The following is a 14345-nucleotide window of genomic DNA, read 5'->3' on the forward strand; positions in this document are numbered from 1 at the left end:
GCACAGAGGCTGCTGTGGGCAGGCCTCTTCCCTTTTCTGCAGCTGGGAAAATGAAACGGGTAAATCTAAAAGTGGAAAGAATCACTTGCTCCCTTTTTCATTCTGTTTGGGCTTTTATAAAAATCTGAATCTGGCAGCACCAGCTCTCATTGATTTTTAGGAAACAGGATATTTTAGTAGCTTGGAATGAGATGAAATGCTTGCAAAGCCCATATGTTGCTTGTTTTAGGGAAAGGGTCAGGAAGGTTTTAGAAAGTATTTAAATATTTGGTTTACACGATTAGAATAGATTGTCTGGAATGAAGTCCATTACCCGAGGTGATTCTTGCCTCACAGTTTTGTTTTTCATTGCAGTTCTTTGGGGTATGAGGTAGGTGTTCTGGCATCGCCGTGCCTGAGCACAGGAAAAGTTAAGGACTGAATAAATACTGTAGGTGTTTGGATTCTGGACACCGCTGGAGCTACAGATACCTGCTCTGGCATTGTCTGCAAGCTGCAGTTTGGAAAATGCATTCTGGTAAAGGGAGCAGTTGCCGAGAGGTCCTGTGATGTCTGTCAGTGGAACTCCAGCGGTGTGTTTCTTAGAAATGGGCCTTTTCCTCCCTCTGTAGGCAAAGCTTTCAAGTTGGATTACATTCCTTGGAGCTACAGCCTGATACTAACTTCTTGTAGGGGTGTTTTCAGCTTTCCACAGCTTGGAATTTAATTGTTCTGTCCTCAGTGTTTCACAAGGCATGGTCTTCGCATAATCATGGAAGACACAATTCTTTTTGTTTGAAGGTAATGCCTATGAGACTGCAGTTTTGGCAGCACTATTCTTGAGTTCATTTAAATTGCAATCATTGCAATGATAATCAAAGAACAGGACAACTCCAGTCTGCAGTATGGTTTCTAAGGCATTTGATAACGTGGGGCAGTTGAAAGTTTTTGCCTTATTTCTCTACCACGCTCATCCAGTCCTGTTGGAAAGCAAAACCTTAGCGTTGTTCTTTTGCTGTGCTTGGTTGATGTTTTTATATGAATTATGAAGCATCCTTTGATATCTGGCATTTCCCCTTAAGATCCTCTGTTACTTTTTATGAGTACTTGCCCTCTAACTTCAAAAGCAGTTCATCACCTTCCTGCAGACAGTTATTAATAACTGGTTTGGAACTGTTGGGCATTCCTGGGCCTGTTTTATACGAGTTTCTCTCCAAAAACAGTCAGAAAGCGGCCATAATGTGTGCAGACCTCAAATTGCCTTTGCTAGCATGTGAAGGGTCTCTCATCACGTGCCTCTTCGGTTGCTGTCCTATGTAGACTTGTTTCATAGATTTAATGACTAAAAGAAAAACTGAAGCTAAGAGAGTAATTAAATCTGCCCAGTCCTGAACTGTGCTGTTCCAGTTGTTTCATCCTAAATTGCCTGCAAATTATAGTATGCTGGGGAGAACTATTTTTTTTGTGTTTAACCCATACTGGAACAGTGTGGATTGGACTTCAGCATTGGAAAGCATGGGCTGAAGCCCTGATAGTGGCCTCATTAGGGCTGTACCATCCATCTTTCCCACAGCACCAAATCCACTTCACTGCTTTCTTTCAGTGAAGAGGAAGAAAAGTATGTTTTGTGACAGTTCAAAAGGAAAATAATTGGCATGGGGATAGTTAATGTGAGTTGCCATTCCTTAACATCAGAGATTCCACTAAAGTACTAATAATTACTGTTAATATCTTTCAGTGGAAACTTTCAGAGTAAACGAGCACTGGTTGGAGCAGTATTTAACGGCATGCTGCTGGCATGATAAGAATGCAAATAAGTGTTATTAGCCTAATGATTTTGCTGTCACCATGGCTGTGCAGCAGTAGTGTTGTGAATATGTCATGCAGTACCCGTGAATTTGGAAAGTGTGTCAAAACACAACTTCAATTAGTTTGCTCTAATTATGGCTCTAGAGAGTTCATAACTGTATCACTCCTCATTAAAAGAGATTTTCTTATATGGATTAATACAGCACATAAAGGGATGTTTGAGCGATCTGAAGCAGAGCTGTGCAGAGGGACGTTGCCCACGGTGTGGTGGGAGGTGCAGGGGGTCTGACCCCATCACACGAGCTCCTGGTGCAGAGCACGGATGGGAAGCCTCCCAGGCAGGACCAGGCGGCTGTGTTGCAGTGTCCTCAGCACATGAACCTGGTAGATGATTCTGGATACGTTCTTCAGTTGAAAACAAAACCCAACTGAAAAACCATAGGAGCCCTGGTAGGAACCACACTTGATGCTACACTGGAGATCTGGCCTGAAAGCTTTGCTCTGATAAAGATCGAGGAGCAAAGGCAGTCAGAGTCTGGAATCTCAGAATGAGCCCTGCAGGATGCCAAATGTCCACGTGCCTTTCCCAGGGATTTGTAGTGTCTTAAATATCATCTTTTGGTATTGCCTGAGCATATCCTTGCTTTGCAGAGCAGGGAAGAGATTCTTGTGCTCACAGGTGAGTAGTTGGCGAAGGGTTAAAGTAGTAATTGTTTAAGTCTTTTAGGCTTTCCTCCCAGTTCCATGATAATTTGATGAAGAACTTCACCCTAATTAAATATTCAAATTAGGAATAAGTGTCAATATGGCTTCCCATTGCCTGGAATGATGATTAATTGTATTCAAAACTCTAGTGGCCGCTGTAATCTAAACCAAACCGTTGTTCTTGATTATTTGTGCAACACATTTACCATGTTTTTGTTTTAAAATTTAAACTAGTAATTGATTTGCCATATGCTGCAGAGCTGCACATACTTTCACGATATGTGTTTAGGAACTTGGGGACTTTGTAATTGGGATTTTCTTGCTTTTCAATGGCAGCCTCTCTGGTTTTTTGTCTTCTACAGCGCAAAATGATTTGGCTTTCACAACACATAAGGAAAATGCATTATGCAATCAACTTAGCAGGTTTAAGTTATATTGATCCTGGCCAAAGTTTGCATTAATTTAAAATAAATTAGACTTTGTTTCCTGGTTTTTCCCTACAATGTCATGCTTTTTAAAAAGGGAAGGGGAGAGCTGATCTCCTTCCAGCAGTCACTGCCCTCCGTCTTGTGGTCTTGCAGCTAAATGTTCTTGGAGAGACCTGGCTCTTCTTGGAGCAGCTCCATGGGAGTGATGAAATGCCCATTTGTCCTACCTTGGAAATGGAAAGTGGCCATGGATGGGGGGCCCTTGTTTCCAAACGCCCTCATAAGCCCATGTTCAGACCCTGGTGCTGGCAGGCCAGTGTTGGCAGCAGCTGAATGGGCAGTTCTGCTTGCAATAGGTTGCAGGAGTTGAGAGCACAGTTTTACTGCACCCACTCACCTCTTAACAGTGATATGTCTGAAGTGGAGAGCAAACGGGATACCCTGTGGAGTCGGGCAGCGATAAGTCATCTTCTGCTGCCGTATTCAGCAGTGTGTGGTCAGTGTCCCTCGGATGGCGAGCGATTCATTTTAATTACACACATGGAACGTGTGCTCTGCTTCAGCATATGGCACTTGTGAAACCTGGTGCTTGTGTGAGCTGCCAGGCACGCTGGTACTGGCTGGGGACTTGGTTCACAAAGTCTTTTGCAAGCTAAGGGTTCAGAGCTGAGAGAGCTGCCGCACCATAGAGCTGATGGCTCCTCCGCAGTGCTTCCACGTCACCCACTGTGAACCCTGTGGAATGGTCCTGTGACTAGAGGGATGCTCATCACCTCCCTCACAGCCTGTGCTGGTCCAGAGGGAAGAGGGTCAGCCCCACCTGCAGCAGGAGCTGGTGGAAACCTCTAAAATACTCTGCTCGGGAATGTGCCTTTCAAGTGGATCTGCTTTGTTTACTTCCCAAACAATTCCTGCTGTTTTGTTTGGGGTGAAGAAAGTCCCCCGGACAAGCAAGAGAAATCCAAAAGTCTTTCCGTTAGCTGTTTTGGTGCCTTGGAAAGTATTTTTGGATACTGCTATTAAAAAACAAATGAAAAGCGTGTAATGCCTACAGGCAGTGGTCTTCTGTTTTAAAGTGTGTTCATGACAAACCTGCCTCTGCTCACAGCGAGTCTCATATGGATTGTGTTTTAAACAGCAAACTGTTAGCCAAATGCAAAACTATTTTCACACCATCTTTTTTTGGTTAGAAGGAGCTTTGGGAAGCACTGGCAAATTCAAACTCGTATTTGCTTTTTCTTATTTTATCCGTGCTGTTCACCATCAGTTGCATCAAGGGCTAAAAATACTTAGTTCTTCACAAAATGTGTCCTGGTTTTTAAAGGCAGATGATTTCCAGATGATTTGCTCAATAGATAAAACCTGCTAGCTAAGAATGTGGATTTGATGGAGGATATGCAGGGCCCTGTTTCACAGATACAGTGTGTTTGAGAGGACACAAAGGCCACCTTGTTTTCCTGGCAGGAGAATGATGCTAAGGGCCTTGCCATGTCCCATAGCTCTCCTCATGTGAAATTGAATCTGCTGTCCCTTGAGGAAGAGGGACCATCTTCATTACATGTGGCAATGTGGTCCAGAAGATTAATGATAATGTATAAAAATTCACTGGGATCAGCATTAGAAAAGTACGTATTTGAATTAAAAGAGAAAAGCCCAAATCTCTCATCAAAGCATAGAAACCTGTGGGCTATCAGCAACTGTTGACTAGCAAAAAGTTTGCTTTCATGGCAGTCTTCTCACAGCTCCGTTGCTGGCTTGGCAGCCACACTGGCTGTACAGGGAGAGCAGTGTGATGGCAGAGGGAGAGCTGTGTCTGCTGCACTGAGCAGCCTCACTGGTGCTATACCAAGCCCCAGAGCTCCCGAGTGCCTGATGAGAGCAGGGCATCACCTCTGCCCTCCCACCCCACAGGGGGGGAAGGTCGCCCACCTTATATTCCAGCCTGTGTCCAGGCTTGCTGGGTGCTGGATTTTCCCCTTAATAAGCCTGAGCCACTAAAAATAGTTTCAGCTTCACTTCCATGAGCTGCATTTTTTTCCTATTTATAGGAAAGTTTACTGGAAGATGTAAAAATATCTCCCTGCTGCAGGAATGCTGGGCAGAGCACTGCCGGGGAGGTGGTGAGGGAAGTTTGGCTTCCCTTTCCTCTGGGGCTGGTGTAGGGGAGCTCAGCTCATCACCCCCTGCCTTGGGGAGCATGAGAGCCTGCAGCTAGCATGGAGTAGGTCTAGAGCAGGCCTTGGTCATCAAGAGAGTTTCGAAGATCCTATTTACAAATGTACTCAGAAGTTTTTGGCACTTGCTGTTAGTGCTTTCTGCCTTGAAGGAGACAGTTCAGTCCTGCAGGGTTTTCGGGCACTCTCTATGCCTTCTGTTGAGACTTGTGTTTGCAGAGGGGAGGCCATGCAATCTGTCCCTGGGTGCCGGCTCACAAGGAACTGCCATGTCCTGCTGGAGAGTGGATTGCTGCCTCTGTAGTGCTTCAGTTAGTCAGCTGAGTCTGGTGTTTGATGGGGCAAAGCAGGCTTGTGGTGGGGTGTATTCAGTCTTGCTCACAGCTGGACAGAGGAGGAGGTAAAGCAGCTCAACCACACTTGGTTATAATGGCTATATCGCCATCTCAGTCACCCCCTGGTGTTTAGTGCCCACTCCGGTTTTTGGAAGCAGTGTTAAGGGTGATGTTTGTTGCTTAACCTGACTGAAATCATCAGGGAAGAGTGAGCTGACAGCAGCAGCATTTTCTGCTCTTTAATAACATCCTGCCCATTTCCCATCTCTCTCCCTCAGGCATATCTCGCTGACGCTCCCTGCCAGCTTTCGAGGGAAAAGTCACAGCACTCGCCTGGACTTGGAGCACCAGCACTCGAATTTGTACGCCATATCAGGTAAGCTGCTCCACTGTGTGAGCAGGAGTGGAACCAGGAGCACAAATAGGCGGGTGTGTGGTACCCAGGAAACTTACACCCAGCTTTTGTCAGTGCTGTTTAAGCGTTGAGGGCAGAGGGACTCCAGAATGTGCTCAAACACATTACTGACCACTGGGGAAATCACAGCCTTAGGGGGGATGCTGCTGCCTGTGGAGGTGCTCAGTGAGAGCTCTGGTGGAAAGCAATACTGGTACCAATGTTGCTCCTCATGTTGGTCATGATCATCACAGGTGAGTCACAAGAGACCATGTGTCTGCCTATTTCACAGGAAGCTTTGTCTTTCCTAGCAAGGATGAGTTTCCTACACAGTCTGCTCTGCTACAGTCAACATGTACTTTAAAAACAGATGGGATCTTCTTCCCATTTCTATATTCTGAACGCTGCGCTGCATAGGTTTGTTTCCCTGGTATTAGGGCAAATTTGAACATAGATGTTCGGATTTGGATGGATGTCTGTGTTATTTTTAAGAAGCATGTGCTTGCAGATGCACGCTTGGTCTCTAGCTGCACCTTTCTCTCTGTTCACCATTCCAGGCTAGTACACAAGTGCTAGAGCTAGTGATAGTTTCCAGATGTCAATGTGGAAAATAACTGCCTGTTGTTATTTTTAACTAGTACTAGTCTGCAGGGAAAACGTGGGTTTAAATAGAGTGGTGAGGAACAAACCCATTCCTTTACCCTTGCAGGCAACTTATTACTGTGCTTCAGGACCATGCAGTGGGTTCAGTTTGGAGCTGAGGCCTCTGTGAGTAGTCCCTGACAGCTCTGCTCTTCTGGAGGAGGCCCTCCCTTTAGGTGCTGGCTTTCTAGAAGGAGGAGTAAGCTAAAATAGCCCAATTTACAAGGCCCAGGAAGAAATGCCTTTGGGAATGAGAGTCAGGGATGCTTTACAGAGATTGTACCTCATGGAGTCTGTCACTGCTGGATGTGCCGAGCACTGTGTGGTCTGGAAGCTATTCATAAACCACAGCAGAAGGACTTTTGGTTCTGTAAGCTGAAGACAAGCATTAGGTGCAGCTGTGGCGCAGCAGCACATTTCACCTGCCTCCTCTCCTATGGGGCCAGCTCAGAGGCTGGGTCTCAGCTGAGCAGCACTGGGGTGCAAGAGTTTTGCTTAAAATTCTTTTTTTGGAGTAATATTACACCTGAACAAATTGTGCCTAAGTGTGATTCTACCCTGCCTAGCACACAGTTTTCTCTTTGTTATGTCCTTTTTGCAAGAGGAGAAAAATACTGGCTTTAAACCTGACTCTGTGAAAACCTTATGAAAGTGCAGTCCCTTCGTCTGGCTGAAGTTGATTTTCAGGACAGTTTGGATACCCAGGAAAAGCAGCAGCGGATTCAGTGGGCTGTACAATAAATAGGTAGTGCTGGTGCATAATCAGGGAAGAGAAGACGGCAAAAATGTGCCATTCACAGGTTCTTGCTATTAATAGTGAGTGACACTTCTAACATGGGAACATGGCATTAATTCATGTACCATAATCAAAGGGTTATTTAAAAGGTAATCTCTGACTGAAACTGCAGCTTCGGGTTCCTAAATAGATGGAATATAACAATTGCATAATTCTTGTCAGTACTCGTTTTTCTTGTTACTCCTCTGCTCTAATAGATTTAGAAATGTAAGAGAAGGCATGTTCTTGTGTTCACATGAGACAGTCCTGCATGGAGGATAGAAAGCATCCAACAGTGAGGCACAACTCTGCAGGAGTATTGCTGAGAGTGACCCTGCTATAAGACTTCCCATGGGCTGCCTCTGCTTGCAGTGCCGCCTGGGACGATGACCTAGTTTGCAAAAAACCTGAATACTTTACCAGGTAATTATAGGCACAGCACAACACAGGCCTGCAAAACCAGGCATGGCATTAGGCCTTCATGTTCATGGTCAAAGTATATAACTCTCTCTTTTTCCGCCTCAACTGCACGTTCTCCTCCGGACACGTTACACAAGTTGTTGTGCATACATGAGCCATAATGGCTATTACAGCTGCGAACTGTTTCTGAAGAAAGGGCCTTGTCATATGAAACATCCTGTGCGTTGGCAGGGATCTTCGTGCATAACTCCTGACCGCTGCTGCCTTCTCAGCAGCTGTGATGAGGTGCTGTGACAATCCCCTTTGTGCGCTTCAACATTGCGGAGGTAGATGAGCCTCCAGGCGCGCTGTGGAAACCATTCCGAAGTTTCCTGTTAGGTGGGGTGTAGTTTGCAGCCGGTCCGTTTTATCTGTGCCGCAGTGCGAGCGCCTTGCCGCAATGCCATGGCAACGGGAAACTGATTAACGCGCTTCCACTGGCGTCCCTAATTGCTCTGCCGGGATGCGGTTTGCCGGCATGCTGCAGGGCCCATGGGGACGCCGGGGACATGTGGAAGGTGAGCAGGGGAGGTGACACAGGGCTGCCAAGGGCACCAGACTCCTCTCTGGTCCCGCCTCGTGCTGGACAGGCCTGCGGGCTCCCTCTCTTGGCTCTTAGCAAAATGGAAGGCTTTCTGGTGCAGGGAAACAAAAGCCGTGATGAACTGTCTGCTAGCTTCCAGTTTTGGTATCACTGCAATCTGATTTCTCGTGGTGGGGATGGGATGGGCTCTTTAGGGAGGGAGATCTGTAAAGAAGGATATGGACACCAAAGATTTTCTCAGTAGTCAATGAAAGCAACACTTCCAGCTTGGGTTCAGCCTGTTTATGAAAGGTGAAATAGATACTGGCTGTTGAGCCTACTCTATATCTCAAAACACATTTTGGCAGAAATTGCAATATCCCCACTGGAGCTGTCCTGTTACTCTTTGGGGCATGTAATGCACTTTATCACCATGCTAGAGTTGAGAAAAAATGATCCTGAAAGTAGTAATTGCAATTTTTAACCAGCCTTTTGTCATTTCCAGTTTTGGCAATGAGGCATTGGGGTGATCAGAAAGTTAGGGAGACTCCTCTTGGCACAGTGAATTAATGAAAAGCTCTTTGATAGGGTGCATTTAGGAAAGTATTGCTCAAACCTTGCAATGGGAACCTGCCACGTGCTGTTGCAGCACTGCCAGCATCATCCTCCTGGCCTGGCAGACTCCCCGGTCCTACCCTGTGCCATGGACCCAAGACCAAAAGGCAAAATTACTTCTAAGTTGATCTGCAGAAGGTCTCTGGGTGCTGCTGGGAGCGTGGTGCTGAGGAGCTGACAGGTTTAATACGCATGTTCGAACGGGCAGCTGCTGGAAGAAGAATGCCTTGTGCCAGACAGACCTGTCGACAGGCACTGCTCAGTATTTCACAGCATAGTCTTTCTTCATGGCCTTCAGCTTAATTAAGATGTTGTTGTGACTGCATACTGCCTTCATTTCAGACTTAAGCATCTTCTGGCTGCATATTGCTTTGGCTTATCAGAGCCACAAGGACAGTGAGGGAGAGAGGGAGCCCTCTCAGGCAGCCACAGATAATAACGCACAGGGAAAAATCCTGAATGAAGTGAAAAATTATTTATAATAATGGTACTCAAATGGAAGGGAAATAAGTCACTCTAAGGGTATATAAATTTTTATGATAGTGTATAAACAGCCATAGCTTGCCTTGTCTCCCATCTATCCCTGCAGAGAATGAGGGCAACATCTAGCATAAAGAAAAATATAATAAGAAAACGAAGAAATGAATGGGAAGAGCTGGAGGATTGATCACTCGGTGTATTTGTATATCCTGATGTAAAAGGTGCTGCTGACAGGTGGCCAGGTTTCTTCCGTATAAAACCATGTGTGTGCTGTCAGGGCGGTGTGAGCAGCCTTGTTTCGATTGATGAATTGCCTGCTTTCTTGATTAAACCTTCCGTCACTTAAGAAACAAAAAGCCTGTGTTTGGATGGCAGAGTGGGACATGTCAAAAAAATCTGTCTGCTTTACCTTTGTGCAGATGTTGGGCACAGACTGTAACATGTATTATTAAAATGAATGTGGCATTTACTGTGCATTATTTCTTTCCTGGGAGAAGGGACCTGTAAATTATATGCTAATAATAAGCTTTAACCCTTTCAGAAACCAAGAGATTTAGGAGTGCAGGTATTCCTGCAGGCCTCACTAATTGGATGGGCTCTAACACCACTGTAGCTCTTTTTGAAGTTAATAAACAGTGTGTTTCAGACCAGTATGCTGATGCCTCTTGGGGATCCTGCCTCCCATAAGTTTTCTGCCATGGAAGTGCCACTGAAACGTAAACCTTTTGAATTACAAAGTCTTCCATCAAAAGCCCCCTCCAGGTTCTTATTACAGGGGAGATCTGTCTCCTGCCTGGGGCCAAGCAGGACCTCCTCAGCAGGAGGCACAGCCCACACCAGCACCAGCTTTAACCTTTGATTGCACTTCCAGATTCCCTTCAGGCTGCCAGTTTGAGACATGCTCAACCTGCTCGTCTCAGGAAGAGAGTTAAGGATGGAAAAAAGGCTTAAACCACCTTGCAGAGCTCATGTGGTGTTGTGAGCTGGTTTAAAAATGAGATACTGACGGTCTCGGCTATGGTTTCTGGGGACACTCAGGCTGGTCCAAGCTGTGGGCTTTGGTGGCTGAAGTCAGGTGGGCAAAGCCATTGCTGGCTCTAGTGTGTGACTCTGCATGATGCTGAGCAGGGTTGTATGGTTTGAGGCATTTTCCCCCCTGAAATTTTACTGTAGCCATCTTCAGCATCATATTGCAGATAGACCTGTTTGATTGTAGCATACAAGTTTATGTCATTTAAATATAGGCCAGTCAATACTCATACCTTCTCTTGACCTGTTGTTAGGCTGTCAAAACAGAAATCACATTGCATGGAGTCTGTCAGATAGTACTGCACAACCCCATCAGGATGTGTGCACAAAGTAGTTAAAGCCTCTTTGTACCAGTTTTCTGCATGAAACAAGTGGATGAACTTCCAGATACTACTACAGCTGTCACCATAGAGCCAGACTGAGCTTCAGTCATTTAAACCTATCTCCAACTTCAGTCATTTAAACCTATCTCTGAGGATTTTTGTTCTAGCAGAAACTGGGAGATAACAAGGTGATCAGAGTTACCCTTGAATGGGACTGAGTTTCATTTTTTGAACATTTAATGAACACTTAAATATGGAAATTGTGCTGAAAAAGCAACAGAGCAAAAGCAGAACGTGCTTTGATGGATGTTGTTTTGATAGCATTTGCAAATAATACTTGCCAGCGGGCAGCCCAAAATAATTAAAACATTTGTGCAAGGAATAGTTAAAGGAAGAAATAGTTGATGTTGATGCTGATGCATCATCCATAAGTTCAGGACCTGAAGTCATGTTAATCCATAGAAATAAACCAGTATCTGGAAGCATATATTATTTGTACTATATAAAAGTTAATCCTTTCTTTACATTCAAACTGTCTGTGATTATGGCTACAATTTTGTTGATACTGAAGGCAAAGGTTTTCATTCTCTTTCAAAGGAAAAAGGCCATGTCCTTTGGGTAGGAGCTTAGATGTCACATCCAGAAATGAGAAAATACCGATAAAGTGACGTTCCTGTTTGTGAACAAGGCTGTAATAGTTGCCATTCGTTTGCTTAGGAGTGGCGGGCTTTCAAAGCAGTTATTTGATGTAGCAGTGCATTTGTATGTATTTCTTATCTTTAAAGTACTATTTTATACTGGTTTGTGATGGTCTTTAACCACCTTATCAACACAGTTACTTGTGTGAAGTGTTTTTCCCAGAGAAACTGGGCTGTGCACCAAGGAAGGGAAGCACAGCCAGCTGCCAGCTTGGTGTTGGCTCGCACTTTACCATAAATAAGGATGCTTTCGTGGGCAGCTTTTGCAGGTGTTGCTTTCTCCCCATCTCTAATTTGTTTATGTTGGAATCATGCACCAATGTTACCTTAAATTTACCTTAAATGTAACTATTTACTAAAATATTTGTTTATTTTTATGTTTTATAGATGAATATTTCATTTATTTGGCTTGTTAAGACACTTTCCAGAAAGGTCAAACACACTTTGTGGTCTGATTGGGTAGCAGGACCGTTTGTTGTGGTATCTGTTGGGCTTATTCAGCCTGGAGAAGAGAGACATTATAGCGGTTCCCAGTACCTAAAGAGGCTACATGAAAGCTGGAGAGGGCCTTTCTGCAAGGGCCTGTAGGGCCAGGACAAGGAGGAATGGCTTTAACCTGCCAGAGGGGAGATTGAGATGAGCTCTTAGGCAAAAGCTCTTCCCTGTGATAGTGCTGGCACAGGGTGCCCAGAGAAGCTGTGGCTGCCCCATCCCTGGCAGTGTTCAAGGCCAGGTTGGACACAGGGGCTTGGAGCAAGCTGCTCTAGTGGAAGGTGTCCCTGCCTGTGGCAGGGGTTGGAGCTGGATGAGCTATAAGGTCCCTTCATATCCAAGCCATTCTGTGGTCTGATGGATGGCAGGTAGTGACGTGGAGCAGGCAAGTCGAAGCAGTTGCCATTGTGAAGCGGCACAGTCAGGCTGTGGTTGTAGAAGGGAATGTTTGCAAGTGTAGTTTCCAGGCAGAGGTGGCTCTGCCAGGTCACCCAGGCAGGATTCCCTGGCAGGAGGCTGTTCTGCAGTGGCAGGAGACCCTGGGCCAGGTATTTGCAGGGCTGGGGGCTCAGTCCGGTGGTGAAGGCAAGGTGAGCCAGGGCCCCTCCACCGCACAGCACTGGGAGGAGGGGATGCTCCTCTAGGAAACGCAGGGAGGTTTGATGTTCATTCCACACAGGTTTATAATCCAGATCTCTGGAGGCAGCAGAGAGTGGAAACTGATGTTAATGATCTGGAAAAACATCAAAGCAGTGGATTCCTGAAGAGGAAACCCAAGTTGCTTTTCTGTATTGGATAATGCAGAGCTTGGCAGGGGGGAGCTGTAATTTGTCTGGGTAGCTTTGTTGGAAGCATTTATTTCACACCCTGCTCTTATGGCAGCAGTTTGCTTCCAGATCCCTCTTTCCTTTCTGGAGCTCAGTCGATTTGTTCAGTGTGGCTGAGTTTGGCTGCGGAGCGTGGCTTGAGCCCTGCAGTAGCTGGGCTGGCTGGGGTGGGTGCTGGCAGCAATTGATTTGGGAATGCCTCGTTGCATATATTCCACCCTCCTTTTTATTTTAGTCCTTTTCTTTTTAATCCTTGTTTTAAAAATCCATTTTTTTTCTTTTTCAATGACAAAAGTTTCTTTCAGAGGTCTTTCGAGATTAAGAAATGGAAGAAAAATTAAAGACTTCGTTACATTTCATTGCCCGCACATCAGCTTCTTTCTTGTGGCAAAATGTCAGGTTATCTATGCCACAACTGCCACTTACTTCTCTCCAAAGTACGTTTTCTTTTCAAAGATACTGTATCTTATATCTGGGTGTAATGAGGACAGACGTTTTAATCAGGGGTTAGTCATTTATTTTTGCAAACTGTTGTTTTGCTTCATCATTTTTGCAGGTAATTAAATGGTTCACTTGGCACAGTGTGCCTGCTTTATTAAAACAGGTAATTCTGAAAAAAAGGAAGATGCTATTTTGTGGATCAGTGCACAAGAATTGCTTTTATCTTCATCTTCCAGCATAGTTTCTGGTGGTTTTGTGATACCCTCTTGTATTCAAGTGTATGTTGAAGTGTTTCAATACACCCTGCTCTCTAGAGGGGGAGGCCCTGTGCTCCATTTTACTATCGATCCCGATTCCCACGTGTATGCTCTTTGCTTAAGAATAGAAGCGGAACTAAATTTATGTTTTGTGACACTGAATTTTAATCAGGATGGTCCAAAACCAGACAAGTTGTGACACCAGCTTTATTCTGCATTGAAACCTCTTTACTGAGGCTGAGATTAAAGTCAGCTTGTTCTTTACCTATTGCAGTTTCCAGTCTTTGGACTTAGAGACCCGGATAATCTTTGAAATATAAAAGGCTCTATTAATATCCAGCAGTTCAGGGAGACGGAAGTCTTAAGTAAAATGCAGCAGCTGCGTATTTCAGAAAGGGAAATTCAAGTGTTACTTAATACTATATTTAATGAGATTCAGAAAGGTGTATTTCTTGTTAAACTAGCTCATCCGTGGTACACGGGTTCTTTGCGTGCTCACTGCAGTGTGCCACCCCGCATTATCAGTGCTGTGCTTGGTCCCAGTGATGAAAGATGAAGCCATGAGTTCTCCCCCCTGGGTAATTTCTCAGACGTGTGATTTTCTGATAAACCTGGTGTCGTCCGAAGTGGCATTCTTTATCTTCATCATCTCATTCTTTGCATACTGGTGCAAAGCCCAGGCCGGCACGGACAGCCCTGCTATAATGTACCACACATACAGGCTTTTTGTCAGATCGCACGTCGCCTTCCAAGGAGGCTGCTTGTTGATCTCTGTTGAGAGGATTATCCTGCTACCCCGAAGCCTTGAATTATGTATGAGCAGGTGTACCCATGGCATGGGCGGTGGCGAAGGCTTTGACACCAGCAGCTCTGAGCCGGGCGCATTGGAAAGCCGCCTGATGCTGGAGCAAGGATGTATGGAGATGAAGGGTGGTGCTGGAGGAGACGCTGCCGATGATG

The 14345-nt window shown here is 45.3% G+C and overlaps 1 protein-coding gene across 13 annotated transcripts in view; it reads left to right on the plus strand.

Annotated features, from left to right (window-relative positions):
* The window catches only part of MVB12B (multivesicular body subunit 12B), a 66001-nt gene that overhangs the window by 25679 nt on the left and 25977 nt on the right, over positions 1 to 14345 (plus strand). For all 13 annotated transcript variants that reach the window (XR_013958146.1, XR_013958147.1, XM_080630786.1 and 10 more), the window contains one exon: positions 5709 to 5806. Coding sequence is in view for 11 of the 13 variants with exons in the window: in XM_080630786.1 (XP_080486912.1) it covers positions 5709 to 5806 (98 nt within the window). In the remaining 2 variants the exon portion in view is untranslated. The remainder of the gene's footprint in view (positions 1 to 5708; positions 5807 to 14345) is intronic.

The sequence above is a fragment of the Psittacula echo genome, assembly GCF_963264785.1.
Source record: "Psittacula echo genome assembly, chromosome: 16".
Taxonomy (NCBI): Eukaryota; Metazoa; Chordata; class Aves; order Psittaciformes; family Psittacidae; genus Psittacula; species Psittacula echo.